The sequence below is a fragment of the Penaeus japonicus genome, unplaced genomic scaffold, assembly GCF_977035675.1.
Source record: "Penaeus japonicus unplaced genomic scaffold, GWHDUDI00000001_assembly GWHDUDI00000028, whole genome shotgun sequence".
Taxonomy (NCBI): domain Eukaryota; kingdom Metazoa; phylum Arthropoda; class Malacostraca; order Decapoda; family Penaeidae; genus Penaeus; species Penaeus japonicus.
Genome location: NW_028234430.1, coordinates 5,781,090 through 5,798,589, shown reverse-complemented (window position 1 = coordinate 5,798,589; position 17,500 = coordinate 5,781,090). Strand labels below are relative to the sequence as shown.

General features: G+C 47.6%; 1 protein-coding gene across 10 annotated transcripts in view; it reads left to right on the top strand.

Annotated features, from left to right (window-relative positions):
* LOC122247536 (uncharacterized) overlaps positions 1-17,500 on the top strand; it is a 316,213-nt gene that overhangs the window by 221,331 nt on the left and 77,382 nt on the right. For 8 of the 10 annotated variants that reach the window (XM_086553405.1, XM_086553403.1, XM_086553397.1 and 5 more), the window contains 3 exons: positions 648-763; positions 3,028-3,060; positions 3,643-3,769. In XM_086553405.1, the coding sequence (XP_086409531.1) occupies positions 648-763; positions 3,028-3,060; positions 3,643-3,769 (276 nt within the window). Of the gene's footprint in view, positions 1-647; positions 764-3,027; positions 3,061-3,642; positions 3,770-11,675; positions 11,737-11,992; positions 12,392-17,500 lie in introns of those variants that run through there. The other 2 variants (XM_086553398.1, XM_086553407.1) reach the window with 2 other exon arrangements.

The following is a 17,500-nucleotide window of genomic DNA, read 5'->3' as shown; positions in this document are numbered from 1 at the left end:
TAGGCGAGAAGTGCGGCGCGCGGTGGTGGCGACCGCGCTCGCCGCCCCTTTTGTAGGGCCGAAGATTGCGTAACCTTTTCGCCGGTCTTTTTTTCGTTCGCTATTTCTTCTGGTTTATCGGTGTTATTGTTGGTGAGGTTGTTGTTATTGCGCTCTCTCTATATGTTATTGCGTTCTCTCTTTCTCCTTCTCTCTCTCTCTCTTTCTCTCTCTCTCTCTCTCTCTCTCTCTCTCTCTCTCTCTCTCTCTCTCTCTCTCTCTCTCTCTCTCTCTCTCTCTATCTATCTATCTATCTATCTATCTATCTCTCTGTATCTATCTATCTTTCTCTCTCTCTCTTTCTCTCTTTCTCTCTCTCCTGCCTCTCTTCCTCTCTCTCTCGCTCTCTCCCTCTATCCCTCTCTCCTTCTCTCTCTCCTCTCCTCCCCTCCCCCTCCTTTCCCCTATTTGTCTTTCAAAACCAGACTGACAAACTCCCTCCTCCTCCTTCCCCCCTTCCCCCCTCCCCCTCCCCCAGGTTCCCCCTCCCCTCCCTCTCATCCCCCCCCCCCTCCCCCAACCCATCGAAGAATCAAGAGTTCGCGCTTCCGAATATGACTAACGCATCCTCTCTTCTTTTTTTCTTCCCTCTCCTCCTCCTCCGCCAGGAACGCTGGACACCAACGTGATCCACATCGTGCCCAAGAACAAGGCCAACGAAGAGGCGAAGAAGCGGCGGGCCCACCTCGTCACCCAAGCCATCGAGAAGAACATTAGACTGAAGGTGGGTTTTGTGGCTTGGACTTGGACTTAGGGGGGAAGGGGGGGAGGGGAGGGGGATGTCTGGTTGACTCTCTCTCCCTCTCCTCCGATGTGTGTTTTTTTTTTTTTTTTTTTTCCCTCCTCTCTTAGGATCGTTGTTCTCTCCTCCTCTATCTACTATTTTTTTTTATCTCCTTCACTTCGTTGTGTAGTATGTCTTCTCCTTCGTGTGTTTATGTCGTGGTTCGCTCTTCTCCGTCCTTCTTTCTTTCTTTTCGTTATGTGGTTTGTCCTTCCTTATATGCCTCGAGTCCTTAGTCCTTTCCTCTTCGCTTAGCCCTTTTATTCCTCCTTCTCCATCTCCCTCCTATTCCCCCCTCTCCCTTTTTAAATTTCCTTTCCTCCTTCCCTCCTTCTCCACCTCTTTCCCTCCATCTCCTTCTACTTCCCTCTCTCCCCCTTCTCCATCCCTCCCTCTCTCCCCATTCTCCATCCCTCCCTCTCTCCCCCTTCTCCATCCCTCCCTCTCTCCCCATTCTCCATCCCTCCCTCTCTCCCCATTCTCCATCCCTCCCTCTCTCCCCATTCTCCATCCCTCCCTCTCTCCCCATTCTCCATCCCTCCCTCTCTCCCCTCCATCCCTCCCTTTCCATATCCTTCACTCCCTCTCTCCCCCTTCTCCATCCCTCCCTCTCTCTCCCTTCTCCATCCCTCCCTCTCTCCCCCTTCTCCATCCCTCCCTCTCTCCCCATTCTCCATCCCTCCCTCTCTCCCCCTTCTCCATCTCTCCCTCTCTCCCCATTCTCCATCCCTCCCCCTCTCCCCAGTCTCCATCCCTCCCTCTCTCCCCCTTCTCCATCCCTCCCTCTCTCCCCATTCTCCATCCCTCCCTCTCTCCCCATTCTCCATCCCTCCCTCTCTCCCCATTCTCCATCTCTCCCTCTCTCCCCCTTCTCCATCTCTCCCTCTCTCCCCATTCTCCATCCCTCCCTCTCTCCCCCTTCTCCATCCCTCCCTCTCTCCCCCTTCTCCATCCCTCCCTCTCTCCCCATTCTCCACTCCTCCCTCTCCCTCCCATCTCCATCTCTCCCTCTCCATTTCCTTTCCTCCCTCCCTCTCTACCTCCTTCCCATCACCTCACCCATTTCCTCCCTCTGTTTTTTCCTGTTTGAAGGAAGGAAAGAAAGGGGGGGGGGTATTTGGGCCTTAGGTGGTTGGATAGAGATGTGGAAGGAAGTGGAGGGAAGTGGAGATAAAGTGGGAAAAGAATCAGGCAAGGTTTTGTCTCTGTGGCATCGTGGTAAGAGGTTCTCTCCCGTATGTGTGTTTGTTTGTTTATTTGTGTATGTTTATCTGTGTGTGTTTTTGCATGTGTTTTATGTCTGTAGTTGTTGTTTTTGTTGTACGTATATATTTTTTGTATTGCTTTGTTCTTTGTTTTTATGTTGTAGAATTATTGTATGGTAAAGACTAGTTTGAGTATTCAGGTATATTTTATTCAGTGCGTTGGGTGATTATTAATCAGCTGGTGTTGGGAATAAAGTAGTATGTACATAATTTCATTTAAAAAGGCTTAGACTTGAAGCTTCCTAACGCCGTAATTAGATTTTATGGATAAGCATTATTATTACAATACTTTATTCATACTTGCCACATGTAATAAATAAAAAAAAAGACAGACAACCAATAATGCTTGTATTTCATTTGGTAGCTTAGGTGGCGTTTAAACTCCGCAGATTTACACCACAAAAATCTTCCACACAAATCACAGCTCCAATTTATTTCAGTAGCGCTTGAGTGTAAACAAAAAAAAAGCATTCTTAGCTTGAGATTTACTTGTTTACTTGTTTACGTATTTCCATGATATAGATGATTAATTGAAGTTCTTTATAGGCATTGTTATGATGTACAGGGCATTTTTATTTATACTGATTTTGGGTTCCAGAGCATTGTAAGAATGTGTTCTTTTAGGAAATAACATAAAGAATCTGTAATGTTCCTCAGGATAAATATATTAATCCATTGCATTCCCTCACTGAGCTATCAAGACAAGATTTCAGTATCCTTTTTCCTCTATTAAAAACAACAGCAACATTTGAATTAATCAATAAAATCCTTTTTGTATGAAACTGAAATTAGTTTAAAAAGAGAAAAACAAAAATATCAGGAAAGTAAGTAACGAAATTAGTCCAGATTTTTTAGGTAAGATTTTCATTTATTTTCTGGTTCTTCCTCTTATTCTACATTCTTCATTCTGTTGTGTATTTCTCTCCACGCACACGGCAGCCTAAGGAATACGTCTACAAGCAGCAACTCGTGGTAAATACCCTCACACACTGTGTATACCTCTGCATGTACACGTTTATTGACACTCACGCTCACACACTGTGTACTTACACCACCACCACCTTGCATGCCTACTAACATCTTATTTTCCTTTTTTATTTATGTATATATATCTACAGACATACATTTATTCTTCATTTGTGTATGTTTTATTTATTTTACTTCCTAGGGTTGAGGGGAAATATTCTTTAAAGAGAATGCAGCTTTTGTAGAGTAGTCCGATTAAAAACATTGCAATTAAAGTGAATGTTGAATATGTGTTGTGGGTCTCTGGCCATCTGCATTAACGAAGGGAAGCCATAGAATCATGTAACGTGTCTCAGCTATTAGTGATGACCTGTAGTGCTGCATATGCAAGAACGAATGATGATGATAAGTCAGATAATATATATATATGACCCTGCAATGACCCTTCCCATAAGGTGAAAAAAAAATGATACCCCAAATTGACCAAAATTAGATGTTCCTGTTCTCAAGCATTCCTATATATATAACACAGGGAACAGATATATTACACCAGATATTAACGCGTTTGTTCACGGTGTTCTCGAACAGGTGAACCTTCCGAGAAATCAGCTGGCGGTGTATCGAGTGCCTCCCAAGACACTCATCTCTGACGTGTTGAATATGGTATGCAAGGACCGCTGCCTCGACCTCGACAACCATGAGATTCGACATCCAGGTTAGTTCCGAGCATTTTGGTTTGTTGTTCTTGTGGGCAAGAGAGGCCTGATGTGATCAATTTAGGTTTGAATTGGTGTGATGTTTGTGTTGTTTTTGTTTATTTTTTTGTGCAGGAATGGAGGTTTGGTCGGTTGGTTTGAGGTTTATTTGGTTGTTGGTGTTTTTTTAAACTTCTTTTGAGTTTGAATTTTGTTTCCTGTTTGTTTATATCTATGTTTTTTTCAATGTTTCCAGTGCTTTGGGATTATCATGACCAGAAAGTTGAAATTACGTTAAATTATAATTTTTTATATCTGATTTTCATTTTCCGGTCAAAACTAACGTAAGAAGAGATTTCAACTTCAAAGAAAATGAGAGTCTGTTCAGAAAGTCACAGTCACTCCTCAAAAGGGGTCCTCTCCCTGTTTGAAAGAAAACCGATAGCATTTGATGGGTGACTAATATTAATTGGTTATACGTGATATAGTTTAACATGTTTTCTCATTATTCTTGTGAAATTTCGAAACTGGATGGGTCAGTGGTAAATGATCGTGTTACAGATCAGTTTCGGGGAATTTTTGAAACTTTAGTTTAAATGCTATGTCACTGAATTACGTCTTGTATGTTTAAGGGGAAAATGTATATTCTCATTTTATTGCTTTATTTCTTCTTATTTTTTTTCTGTGAGACTTTTTTACGATACTGAACTTTAACATGTTTTATTGTCATTTACGTTCGAGGTTAACTATAAAAGACAATTTTTTTATATAACTTTTTTTCGTTGTTTTTCTGTTTGTTAGAAATAAGACCGTTGTGTGATATCTTAACACTATACTTGTTTAGATCCATTTTTCAAACTAAGTTTGTTTAGAAAGATACAAATAACCTAAATATACAAGAAAATAATAGATTAAGAACCCGCACAATAAAATGTCTCAAATTTTGGAACCGGAAGTACAAAGAAAAATAAAATTTTCCCATAATTCCGTCACAGAAGACACGGCAACAGTGAAGAAGAAGAAAAAAAATAACAGGAAGAAAGTCGGACTATAAGAATGTAATAATAATATCCGCCGGCGAGAAAAATGGCGCCGCTTCGGGCTGTGTGTCAGAGCGGCTCTTCCCCCCTCCACCCCCCTCTCCCTCCTCTCCTCCTCCCCCGTTAATGTTGTTTACATGTTTGTCGTGTTTGGAATTTTGTCCACGGAATTATGTTTGCTGTTTTTGAGCAAAAAAATGGGAGTAAATTGTCCGTGATAGCCGTGAGAAAAAGCGTGAGCATGATACGGCCGGGGAGTAAGAACGCAAGACCGACTTTCTCCATCGTGTGGTAAAGGGGATACGACCTTAAGTTTGGAAAATTGCAAGATCGCGTTACAAATTTCAGCGTATGAAGTTTAAGATATAGAATTAGATTAGTGGTAAAAGACCAAAAACACGAAAAGAGAGGAGATTCGTCCATTCACTGTTTCCGAAGAAATTTAATCCTCTTCGTTTGCGTTTTATCGATCGACATCAATTTTGCTATTGTTGTTATTATGATTATTTTATTATTGTCATAGTTGTGCTCCTTTTATCATGAAATCGTATGAAAGAAAAATACTTGCATTGTGCAATAGTTGCATTTTAGTATTTAAGTGTTACCTCAGTATTCCTCCACCCCCCCTCTCTCAAAAAAGTGTTATTAAGTAATTGTGGCGGTTGTATGATATTCATGTGACGCGGGTATAATTAAGATATGACAAGCTTGATATACTGAAAATAGGCAAGACACACACACACACACACACACACACACACACACACACACACACACACACACACACACACACACACACACACACACACACACACACTCACACACTCACACTCACACTCACACTCACACTCTCTCACTCTCTCTCTCTCTCTCTCTCTCTCTCTCTCTCTCTCTCTCTCTCTCTCTCTCTCTCTCTCTCTCTCTCTCTCTCTCTCTCTCTCTCTCTCTCTCTCTCTCTCTCTCTCTCTCTCTCTCTCGTATAGGCTATATGAATATCTGTATATCTGCCTATATCTACTGTAAATATATCTATCTGTTTACATAGATAGATAGATAGAGCTATATATGTAGATTTATAGATAGTTATAGATATAGTTATAAAGATACCACAAGATGAATATCTATTCGTTATACATCCAATTTAAACGTTAGGCATAGTATAGGTGTCGCTACGCGCACGGACGCGAACTTAGCTCGGATGAAGAACGGGATGCGCAGCAAAGGAGGAGGAGGAGGAGGAGGAGGAGGAGGAGGAGGAGGAGGAGGAGGAGGAGGAGGAGGAGGAGGAGGAGGAGGAGGAGGAGGAGGAGGAGGAGGAGGAGGAGGAGGAGGAGGAGGAGGAGGAGGAGGAGGAGGAGGAGGAGGAGGAGGAGGAGGAAGCGCAGCCGTTCATGACGCGCATGCCAGCCAGCCATGAAATAGACCTTCATTATGCATTTATCCTCTATTTTTTTCAACAGCCTATTTAAGCCTAGGTATTCCGGCCTCGTGTGTTTTCTCGAGTCCTAACCTTGGGAAGCGGCGCGTTTGATGCGATTAAGCGGGTTACTCACCGGGAAAAAAACACATCTGTTTATTTATGTTGATTGTTATTTTCTATATGTAGAATTTAGGTATTTTGCAGTTAAAAGGGTTTTTTTTTTAGCACGGAATATTGACGATGATGTGATATCTTTTCGTTTGGAAGAGCGAGTGAGAGAAAGGAAACGGAGGTTGTTGTAATGTAGCTGTATTTATGCCTGGCCGGTGTAAGGAGAGGGAGCTCATGACCGCTTGCTCGGCTGCGTGTGGGTTTGAGGCGGGTTTTACGGTGGACGAACGGCTCCTGTGTAATTTGCGAGGTTTTTTTTTATTGTGCTATTGTGGAGTGCGGTATTTTTTGGGGAGAGGAGAAACGAAACACGTGGTTTTTTTTTTTTTTTTTTTTTTTTTTTTTTTTTTTTTGCACGTTGGCGGGAGGGGGTAGGGAGTAGGGAGAGGGGGGGATAAAGGCCGGCCCCGTCAGGTTAGATTGGGTGTTTTATTTTGCGAGATCGAATTCTCTACTCGGAAGAAAGAAAAGGTATTTGATTTATCCAGATGTTCTATTCGTAATAGATTTTTTTTCCGTTCTATAATTATCCGACTTCTTGAATCCTCTCGTGGAAACAAAAGCGCGTCGGTGACACCACGCGTAGCCTCCCTCAATCCCCCATAGTAACAGAACACGCGTTATGTGGCATATTCGATCCCCCACGAAGATGCAGGTCGTCAGTTGCACGGTGATGGATGATGGTTGTGACGGGTGAATCCTTCTCACAGTGGCATAAATCTGCAAAAATGCGTTAGCTCACTGGCCTCACACTGAAAGAAAAAAAAAATGTCCTTTCAAAAAAAAATATGCACCCCCAAAATACGTCCTTCTCGTCTTTATTCAGGTGGTAATTGAGGGGCGAGTTGACACGCCCTGACGAGGCTGAGTGAGTTTGCAAGTCGAGTTGGACCCATGGCGATTCATGCTGGACTCAGGGACCCGTGATGAAGACGTTAGCTGGAGACCACCCGCGGAGGACCTGGTGGGCGGGGGGAGGGGGGGAGGGAGTGAGTGGGTGAGTGAGTGCGTGAGTGGGTGAGTGAGTGGGTGGGTGAGTGAGTGAGTGATTGAGTGAGTGCGTGAGTGAGTGCGTGAGTGAGTGAGTGAGTGAGTGAGTGGGCGATCATCCTACGAGGGAGATATGAGGAGGAATGATAGGAAGATCGGATGATAGAGGTAGGGGTGGTTTTGATGATAGGTATAGGAAGAGGGAGGGGCGAATGAGGGGGAGATAGGATTGTAATGTGAGGGGAAATGCCGCTGGTGTAAGCAGGCGAGTTTTCCGAGGGGAAGAAGGGGTGAAGAGAGGATACAAAGAGCGAAGAAGGGAATATAAAGAAGAATAGGTGAAGAGAGAATATAAGGAGCAGAGATGAAAAAAATGAGATTCGCAAAGAAAGAAAAAAAAAGATGAAAGGAAGCGAAGGAAAACGAACATACACGAACAAACCAAAAGCAAGAGCGACGTCGAAGAGTACATGCAGAACGGAGATGGCGACACCGGAAGTCCAGCGAGATGTGCGGGAACGTGACTTTACGACGCCCGTAAGTAGCGCCGCGGTGGTCACGGGGCGGATGGGCGGGCGGGCGGGCGGGCGAACGAGTGGGCGTGTTCGAAAGAAGTTAGCGAGCGAGGCGACGCGGCGCGGCGGTGAACCAACGGAAAGAGGAATAACGAACCGCAGGATGTGATTCCGGTTCAGAATACTACCGTACTGACTATGTCAAGAAAAAATAAATGTTTTTTTTTTTCTTTCTTTCTTTTTTATATCCTCCGCTAACGGGATCGCCTTACGAAAACAAAAGAGCATCCGTCGGGAGCGCCCTATGCAGGTTGAGAGCGCCTCGTGGTCATTACTGCATTCCTTCCGGTGGGCTGCGAAATACTCGGCCGTTTTGTTGAGATGGAAGAATTACTCGGTTAAAGAAATAGGTTGAAATTGGTCCAACCTATTTAGCATATAAGTGAGTTTCCTGCCAGTTTTCCTTCTCTTCGTCAGCATTCCCTCTTCTCGCCGGTATTCCCTCTCCCCGCCGGCATTCCTCTGCTGGGTCCCTCTGCGGCGGACGTACTAATCATGCTGTCATCGCTAATCAAGGCGGGGATACACCTGCTGCTTTGGCAGGTGATCGCGAGTGGCCAATCATGAGTTAGATTGGACGGGGTTCGGCCAGTCGGATTCCACCCCCTCTCTCTCTTTCTTTTCTCTCTCTCTCTCTCTCTCTCTCTCTCTCTCTCTCTCTCTCTCTCTCTCTCTCTCTCTCTCTATATATATATATATATATATATATATATATATATGTATGTATATATATATATCTTATTATTATTGTTATCATTATTATTATTATTATTATTATTATTATTATTATTATTATTAAGATAATTATAATTATTATTATTGCTAAATAAGTTACCGAAGCTTTTCCACAGGATGAGAGTAAATAAAGGTAAACATACAAAAAAAATCGCAAAGAGATACCAAGTAACGACGCTGAAACACATACAGGAAAAAGTTTGCCGATGTGAAAAAAAAAATGCGTTAAAAGTTAAGTTATGTCTTCATCAGAATTAGATGCGTAGAGAAGGTGGATGCGGTCGTGTGGGATGAGGAAGGGACAGGTGGATGAGTGATTGGAGAGGGAAGGGAAGTGGATAATGTGGATGGGCGGTCAGGCGGATGAGCTGTCTTGGAACAGGGAAGAGAAATGGGTGCGGTTATCTCTCGGCTGAGGGGTGGGTGATGCCGTGGGTGTTCCCGTGCCGAGGATGGGGCTTGGCTGGCACCGCGAAGGAAGGGAGGAAGAGTGCGTTCTTTTCAGAAGGAAGAGTGCGTTCTTTGATAAGAAAGAGTGCGTTCTTCTTAGACGGGAAAATGCGTTCTTTGAGAAGAAAGATTTTTTTTTTTTTTTTTTTTTTTTTTTTTTTTTTTTTAGAGGGAAGAGATCTTTTTTCAGACGGAAGATTGCGTTCTTGAGAAGGGAGCGTTCGTTCTTTCGAGAAGGAGGAGTGCGTCACCATCCCCGTATTTCATTCCCTGCCTGGCCCACTGGCCCACGGGAATTCTGGTCATGAAGGGGGAACGATGGGCATGCACTGTACCATGAGCACTGGCCTTCGGTTTCGCTCTTCCGTCGCATATCCGATGAGCGAAAGAAGGCCGGCCTGAAGCTGGTTTGGAGATGAGCTTCTGCCTTGACCGACAGGCGGGCGGCCGGGTGAAAGGAGCGGAGCGTCTTGGTGGATAGGTGGGGGGGGGGGGAGCGGGTGATTTGGCGGATAGGTGGGGGGGAGAGCGGGTGTCTTGACGGATAGGTGGGGGGAGAGCGGGTGTCTTGACGGGCAAGCGGGTGAGACAGCGGGTATCTTGACGGATAGATAGGTTGGATAACGAGTGACGATGGACGAGCGAGTGAGAAAACGAGCGAGCGACTTGAGGGCGAGGCGTGTGGGCGGTCCGGCGGGAGTGCCTCGGTATGCAGAACGGGCGGCCATGTGTGTGTGTGTGTTTGCTCGCGCTCCGCCGGACGCGTTCGGTTCGGGCGCAGGTGGATCGCTGCTCATAATCCGTATCCGACGCCGACGGTACCGTTTCGATCGCGGGCGGCCCGGGTCTCGGTCCACCTGCCTCCGTGCCCCGCCCACTCGCCCGCCCGCCCGCCTGTGTCCGCGTCCGCCTCCCACCCCCTCCCACACCCTCCTTCTCCCTCCTCGCTGACTTAGGTGCGGGTATGCTGCCGATTAGCCATCACCTGCCGCCGGTGAGGTATGCCTGAAGGCGCTCGTTCACGCGTTCTTCGTCACAAACATAATCAATCACAGTTACACACTATCACAATCACAATAACACACACAATAACACACACAATCAGTCCCAATCACACACACAATTACAATCACACACACAATCCCAATCGCACACAATCAATCACAATTACACACTATCACAATCACATACAATCACAACCACACACAATCACAACCACACACAATCACAACACACAATCACAATCACACGCCCACTGCATATCCACACCTCCACGCACATCGCTAGCAATCCTAAGCCCAGCATCGACGCCCTTATGCAGTTGACCTTAATATAGGCACGCTGTCGCCAAGGCCTCGCCGGGTCTTGCCACAGCGCCAGGCGTCGAGGGCCTAGGATTTCGCCATCCGCACTCCCGGGGAGGGATCGGCCCGCTTGTTAATTCTCCATTCGTCTCTATCTCTTGCTTTATCATGCATCTCGTCATGCCTCCCGTGCGTGAACGAGACTGGGCCCCTCTCTTCTCTTTTTTTTCTCTCTTTCTCTTTCTCTTTCTCTCCTATCTCTCCTATCTCTCTTTCTCTCCTATCTCTCTTTCTCTCTCTCTCTCTCTCTCTCTCTCTCTCTCTCTCTCTCTCTCTCTCTCTCTCTCTCTCTCTCTCTCTCTCTCTCTCTCTCTCTCTCTCTCTCTCTCTCTCTCTCTCTCTCTCTCTCTCTCCTTCTGTTCCTCCTTCATTTTCTTCTTCTCCATCTTTTTTTCTTTTTCTCCTTCTCCATCTCCATCTCCATCTCCATCCTCTCCATCTCCTCCTCTTCATTATCTCGCCCCATGTCACGTCCTCCGTGCCCCCCCCCCCCCCTTTCGCTGCTGTCGCCCGTTCGCCCCGTTCCCCTCGCCTCTCCCTTTCTTACGCCCGCGCACGTGACGGCCATACCAACGCGGCCCGAGTCGTTTCCAAGTCGGTGGTGCTGGTCAGGCATTCAGCGCGCGCGGGGAAGGTACATGATCACGTGTGGGTCGAGGGGGGAAGGGGGAAGGGGAAGGGGAAGGGGAAGGGGAAGTGGGTGCGGAAGGGGGGAAGGGCAGGTGGAGAGGGAGTGATTGGGTGAGGGGGGGAGAAGGAGAGGGAGAGGGGGAGGGAAGAGAGGAAGAGACGGAGGGAAGAGAGGAAGAGACGGAGGGAAGAGAGGGAGAGAGAGAGAGAGAGAGAGAGAGAGAGAGAGACAGAGAGAGAGACAAAGAGACAAACGGGCAGAGGAGGCGAAAAGGAGAGGTGTGTATTGGTCCCAGTGTCCGGTGGGCGCATCGACGAGTGCGTGCGTGTGTGTGCGTGCGGTCATGCCTCCCCTGTTCCGATCGGTCGCAAAGTGGGGCGTCTCGGAGCGGAAAAGTATATCGCAGGACCTCTGTCTCGGCGCTCGCGGTGTTTGCTCCGACAGCGCCGGCCAGCGAGCGGACTCTGGGGGAGAGCCGCGCCGCCACCGCCACCGCCTCCGCCTCCGCCGCCGCCGTCACTTCGCGCTCCGGCTGTCAGTCTGCGCGTTCGGCCGGAGTGAGAGAGCCGGGCCGCCCTTCTCGCGGGTAGCTGCCGAGGCACCGATCAGGAGTGCGTGTGATGAAAGGGTTGACGTGGGTGGTGGTGATAATGCGAATGTGTATTTTCATGATTCGTGGCTTTTGTGGAATATCGTGTGTGCAATACGATGACAAATGGTTGTTTTAGAGGAAAAAATTGCCAAAAGGATCCATTGAAAAGAGAAGTGTCTGTGTACGAGAGGTTTGCGAGTGAATGTATTTTTCCCCCGATTGTGTTATTTCTTTTCGAAAGTGTTTTTTAAATGTTTAGTTCTTCCAAAATACAGGCATGGATTGATTACAAGTGGATTTTAAGTGATGTGCAGAAAATTTCCAATTACGAAATAGGCATAGAAAGAAATAAAGAATATTAAGGAATAAAAGAATATTAAGAGTGTTTGCGAAAATTACCCATCGTGCGTGGAAGTCCAAGAGGCAGGCAGTTCGTGATAGCTTACGCAAGGTGGTTCGTGGAAGAGCCTAGCCTAGCGTTTTGGACGGTCGGCCCGGTCGGCTGTCGGGATGTCGGTGCACGCTGCGGCCACGACCTCCTCGTCGGCCCCGAAGTGAATTGAAGAGAAGAGAGAAAGAGAGAGAGAGAGATAGCCTGCACGCACGCACGCACGCACACACGTCGGTTAGCGTGGCCCTGTCATGGAGACCCGCGCCGCGCTGACCTCTCGAAGGTACGGTAGGAGGAGGGTCGTCGTAATGCCGTCGTGATGGCGAGGGAGTCCTTCCTCTTCTCCTCTCGTGTTTCCCCTTTCTTCTTTTTCCTTCTCACACGGTTCTTTCCTTCCGTCCCTCCCTCTTGCTCCTCTCCTCTTCATCTGAATTCCATATCCTCTCCCCTCTTCTTGATTCTGCTGGATTATCGTTTCGCTTTGTTCTGTACTTCCTACGCCTCCTTCTTCTCTTCCCCCTTCTCCTTCTCCTTCTTCTTCTTCTTCTTCTTCTTCTTCTTCTCCCCCCCCCCCCCCATCACCGTCTCTTATTTTCCCTTTCTCTTCCTGCTGCCGTTACTGACGTTGCTCCTCCGCCTCTTCCCCTTCTTCCTTCTCTTTTTCTTCCTACTCCTCCTGCTACTCTTTCTCCTCCTATTATTCTTTTTTCTTCACCTCTTCCTCCATTTCCACAATTTTCCTGCTCCTCTTCCATCCCTTCTTCCTTCTTCTCTCCCGCCTTGTTCTCCTCCCCATCCTCCTATTTTTCTTATTTTTTATCTTCTTCCATTTCCTCAATTTCCCTGCTCCTCCTCCTCTTCCTCCTCTTCTTCTTCTTCCTCCCAAGGGGAAGAGAAGGTAAAACAGTGGAGGTGAGGGCGATAAGGGAGGAGGGGGAAGGAAGGACAAGACAAACAGTGGAAAGAAGGTGCGGGGACAGGGGGAGGAGGAAGGGGGAGGGAAGAGGAGGAGGGGGAGGGGGGAGGGAGATTGCTGTTATTACGATAGTCATGGAGTGTGACATGGGGCGGGGGTAGGGGGGAGGCATGGCTGGGGATACGAGTGGCTGTCTTCAGATTTTACCAATTTTGCGGTCTTTTTTTTTCATTTTTTCCCTCCTCTTTTCTACTTCTTCTCTTTTCCCCCTTCCATCATATACCCTTGCCCTCTACTCTACTCCCCTCTTAGCCCTGCCCCTATCTCCTTCTCCCCCTCATATCTTTCTCCCATGTCTCTCTCTCCCTCTCCTCTGTACCTCCCCCCTCCACCCCCTATCCTTCCCCCTCCTCCCCCTTTCCCCTTTCTTCCCTGTCTTCCCTCCCCCTATGTTTCTTCTCAGCTATCCTCCCTCTCCCTTCCTATGTCCTCTGTCCTCCCCCTCTCCCCTCTCCCCTCCTATGTCCTCTTTCCCCCTCCCCCCCTCTCAACTTGTCTTGGGTCAGATCGTGAGAGAAAAAAATAGGGTTACATGACAACAGTATTATTAATAGAAAAAGAACTTAAAATGGGGTAAATGGCTTGTTTTTTTAATTCTGCGGACGAGAATTGCTTATAAAAAGAAACATAAAACTGGACAAAGGAAGAGAGAGAGAGAGAGAGAGAGAGAGAGAGAGAGAGAGAGAGAGAGAGAGAGAGAGAGAGAGAGAGAGAGAGAGAGAGAGAGAGAGAAATAAATTCCAGTTTTTACACGAGGTCGGGATGACCAGAAGCCCCCTCCCCCATCCCTCCCCCTCCCCCTCCCCCATCCCTCTCCCTCTCTCTCTCTCACCCTCCGCCTACCTGCATTACGACTGCCTTTCTATCCATTAAAGAGTGGGGGGAGAGGGAAGAGGGGAGGTCATGAGGGGAGGGGGAGGTGGAGGTGGAGGTGGAGGTGGAGGTGGAGGTGGAAGAGGGGAGGTCAGGAGGGGAGGGGAGGGGAGGGGGAGGTGGAAGAAGGGGGAACGCCAAGAGGAAAAATATAGAGGGAGGAGGAGGGGCTAAGGAAGGGGGGGGGAGGAGAGGAAATAGGAAGGGACGGGAGGGAGGAAGAGGAAGAGGAAAGGTCAGGAGGGAGGGAGGGGAGGGGGAGGGGGGAGGGGTTATTTCCTCATCCGGTGAAGAAGCTGCCGGTCTTACTCTTCCTCTTCCTCTTCTTCCGCTTCCCTTCGCTTCCTCTTTGGTGGCTCTCGGGATTTTTCTTTCTTTTTTTTCATTATCTTTATTATTATTGGTATTATTTAGTGTTGTTATTGTTATGGTTAATGTTGTTATTGTTATTGTTATTATTATTATTATTATTATTACTATTACCATTATTATTGTTATTATTAACAACATCGCCTCTATCATTCATATTACTCTTGTCATCATCATCATCATCATTATCATCACCATATTCACATCATCACCATCATCACCACCACCATCATCATATTCATCACCATCATATTCATATCATCACCATCATCATCATCATCAATATAATAATAATAATAATAGTAATAGTAATAATAATAATCATACCGTTAGTAACAACAATCATACGGAAAAAAATTAAAGTGTTCATGATTCTGATGATTCTACTTTTAATGATAATGATAATAAAAATTATACAGCGTAAGCAGTAGCGTCTCGTATCGCGGGCGGGAGCGGCGCGGCGTGACCCCAATGTTATTACAACGGAGGGAGGCGGAACCACGGTCGGGAACGGGCGGAGTGGGTGGGTGGGTGGGGGTGGGGGTTATAAGGAGGTTTTTGGGGGGAGGGCGGTTGGTGGGTGTGGGGGTGGTAGGTTATAGGATTCGATTTTTTATTTGTTTGCTTGTTTTGGAGATGTATATGTATGAATATATATAAATACATATATATATATATATATATATATATATATATATATATATATATATATATATATATATTGTCTCTTGGTTTAAGAGAGGGAATGGATTGGATTGTTTAGAAGGAAGGAGGGAAGAATGGAGGGGAGGGAGGAGGAGGTAAGAGGGTGATGGGGTGGGAGAAGGGGTGGTGGTGGATGAAGAGAATATTGAGGAATGAGGATTAATGGTGATGACGATAATGATGATGATGATTTTTAAGAATAGTGCCTATGATTCTGAGTTATAGGGTCATTGCTCTCTCTCACATACCCTCACTCTCTCTCTCGCGCTCTCTCTCTCGCACACGCACTCCCCTCCCCCGCACCCCCACACACACTTTTCTCTCTCTCTCTCCCTCCCTCTCTCCCTCCCTCCCTCCCTCCCTCCCTCCCTCCCTCCCTCCCTCCCTCCCTCCCCCCTTAAAGGTGTATATACAACCTAAGCGTCCCGATTCTAAGCAGCAGCTAGAAATCGGCGGTAGGAACCAGTCCAGAAGCCACGCCCAGGCAAGCGAGCTCCTTTCACCCATAGGAACCCAGCGTTGGTATTCTCCGCGGCGAAAGTCCTTCGGGTGTGATCCTGCTGCTGATGTCTGTGCGAAGGGAAGGGGGAAAGGGGAAGGGGGAAGGGATAGTGACACACATCCTGCGACTGGAGGGGGTGGAGGGAGGGAGAGAGGGGGAGGGGGAGGGGGAAGGAGAGGGGGAGGGAGAGGGAGGGAGGGAGGGAGGGAGGGGAAGGAGAGGGGGAGGGAGAGGGAGGGAGGGAGGGAGGGAGGGGAAGGGAGGGAGGGGAGGAAGGAGGGAGGGAGGGAGGGAGGGAGGGAAGGAGAGAGAAAGGGAGGGAGGGAGGGAAGGAGAGAAAGAGGGAGAGAAAGAGAAAGAGTGAGAGAAAGAGAAAGAGGGAGAGAAAGAGAAAGAGAAAGAGGTAGAGAAAGAGAAAGAGAAAGAGAAAGAGAAAGAGAAAGAGAAAGAGAAAGAGAAAGAGAGAGAGAGAGAGAGAGAGAGAGAGAGAGAGAGAGAGAGAGAGAGAGAGAGAGAGAGACAGACAGACAGACAGACAGACAGACAGAGAGGCAGAGACAGAGAGACGAGCTCTGTTGGCAGCGACATGTGATGTTGGTGATGGTCTTTGCATGAATGTCTGGGCTCCTCTGGTAATGGTAACGCCAGAGCTAGGAGGTAACGGGGAGGGAAAAGGTAGCGCCGTGATTGAGGGTGATGGTGATAGTGATGACCATGATGACCTGGACGCTGGAACATAAGGTGGTGTGATGAAGATGTAGTGCTTCGCCTGACTACGAGCTAGAGAATTTACAATGATTGATGTTTGTATACATTTTCTGGAGGAATGTTATGCACGTGTTATGCTCGAGTTTCGTCTCTGCCGTTACTTTATAACTGTTGATGGCTTATGTCCAAAATTGAGCCACTGTTGAGGAGGGTTGCAAACCAGGCCGCGACGGAGGCCCTGTGGTAGGGACCATCGCGGAGTCTCATCAGGTGTGGATATTTTGCCTTTAAAGGATGGAGGATTCTTGTGCGTGTGTGTGTTTGGTTGTGCGTGTGTGTGTGTGTGTGTGTGTGTGTGTGTGTGTGTGTGTGTGTGTGTGTGTGTGTGTGTGTGTGTGTGTGTGTGTGTGTGTGTGTGTGTGTGTGTGTGCGCGCGTGTGCGTGCGTCGTGTGTGTGCGTGTGTGTATAAGAAATAGGTCGGGCAAGAAGGGTTAGCCTCGACAGAACCGGAAACGCTCAGCTTCCTGGGGAGCATACGCACGCGCTCAGCATTTCCTGCGGCGGCGCGGCGGCGTGCGGAGCGAGCTGAGCTGAACTCAGCGGCCATATGCCTGCGGGCGGGGCGGCCGGCTGGCGTCGCTCGGCTCCGCTCCGCTCGGCTGTCTGTTTGGCCATTCATTCATGCTGGCAAGGGCGGGTGCGAGACTAACGGAGAAGGTTGGCGTGTTCATGAGGTGCTCCGGCTGAGGACTCCCTGCATGCGCGTCATGCAAGTGTCTGCATGGCCTTTTGCATGGTTGGTGTTGCGAGTGCACGCCGCCAGCGGAGACTCTGCGACCCGCGCGGAATGAGGACGCGAGGGGAAATATCGTCGTCGCCTTTGAGACGATTTCTTTCTTGTGTTGTTGCTGTTGCTGTTGGTTTTACAGATGTTGCATGTGTTGCTGTTGGTTTGTTGAATTTGTTGCTGTTGGTTTTACAGATGTTGCATGTGTTGCTGTTGGTTTGTTGAATTTGCTGCTGTTGGTTTTACAGATGTTGCATGTGTTGCTGTTGGTTTGTTGAATTTGTTGCTGTTGGTTTTACAGATGTTGCATGTGTTGCTGTTGGTTTTGCAGATGTTGCTGTTGGTTTGTTGAATTTGCTGCTGTTGGTTTTACAGATGTTGCATGTGTTGCTGTTGGTTTTGCAGATGTTGCTGTTGGTTTGTTGAATTTGCTGCTGTTGGTTTTACAGATGTTGCATGTGTTGCTGTTGG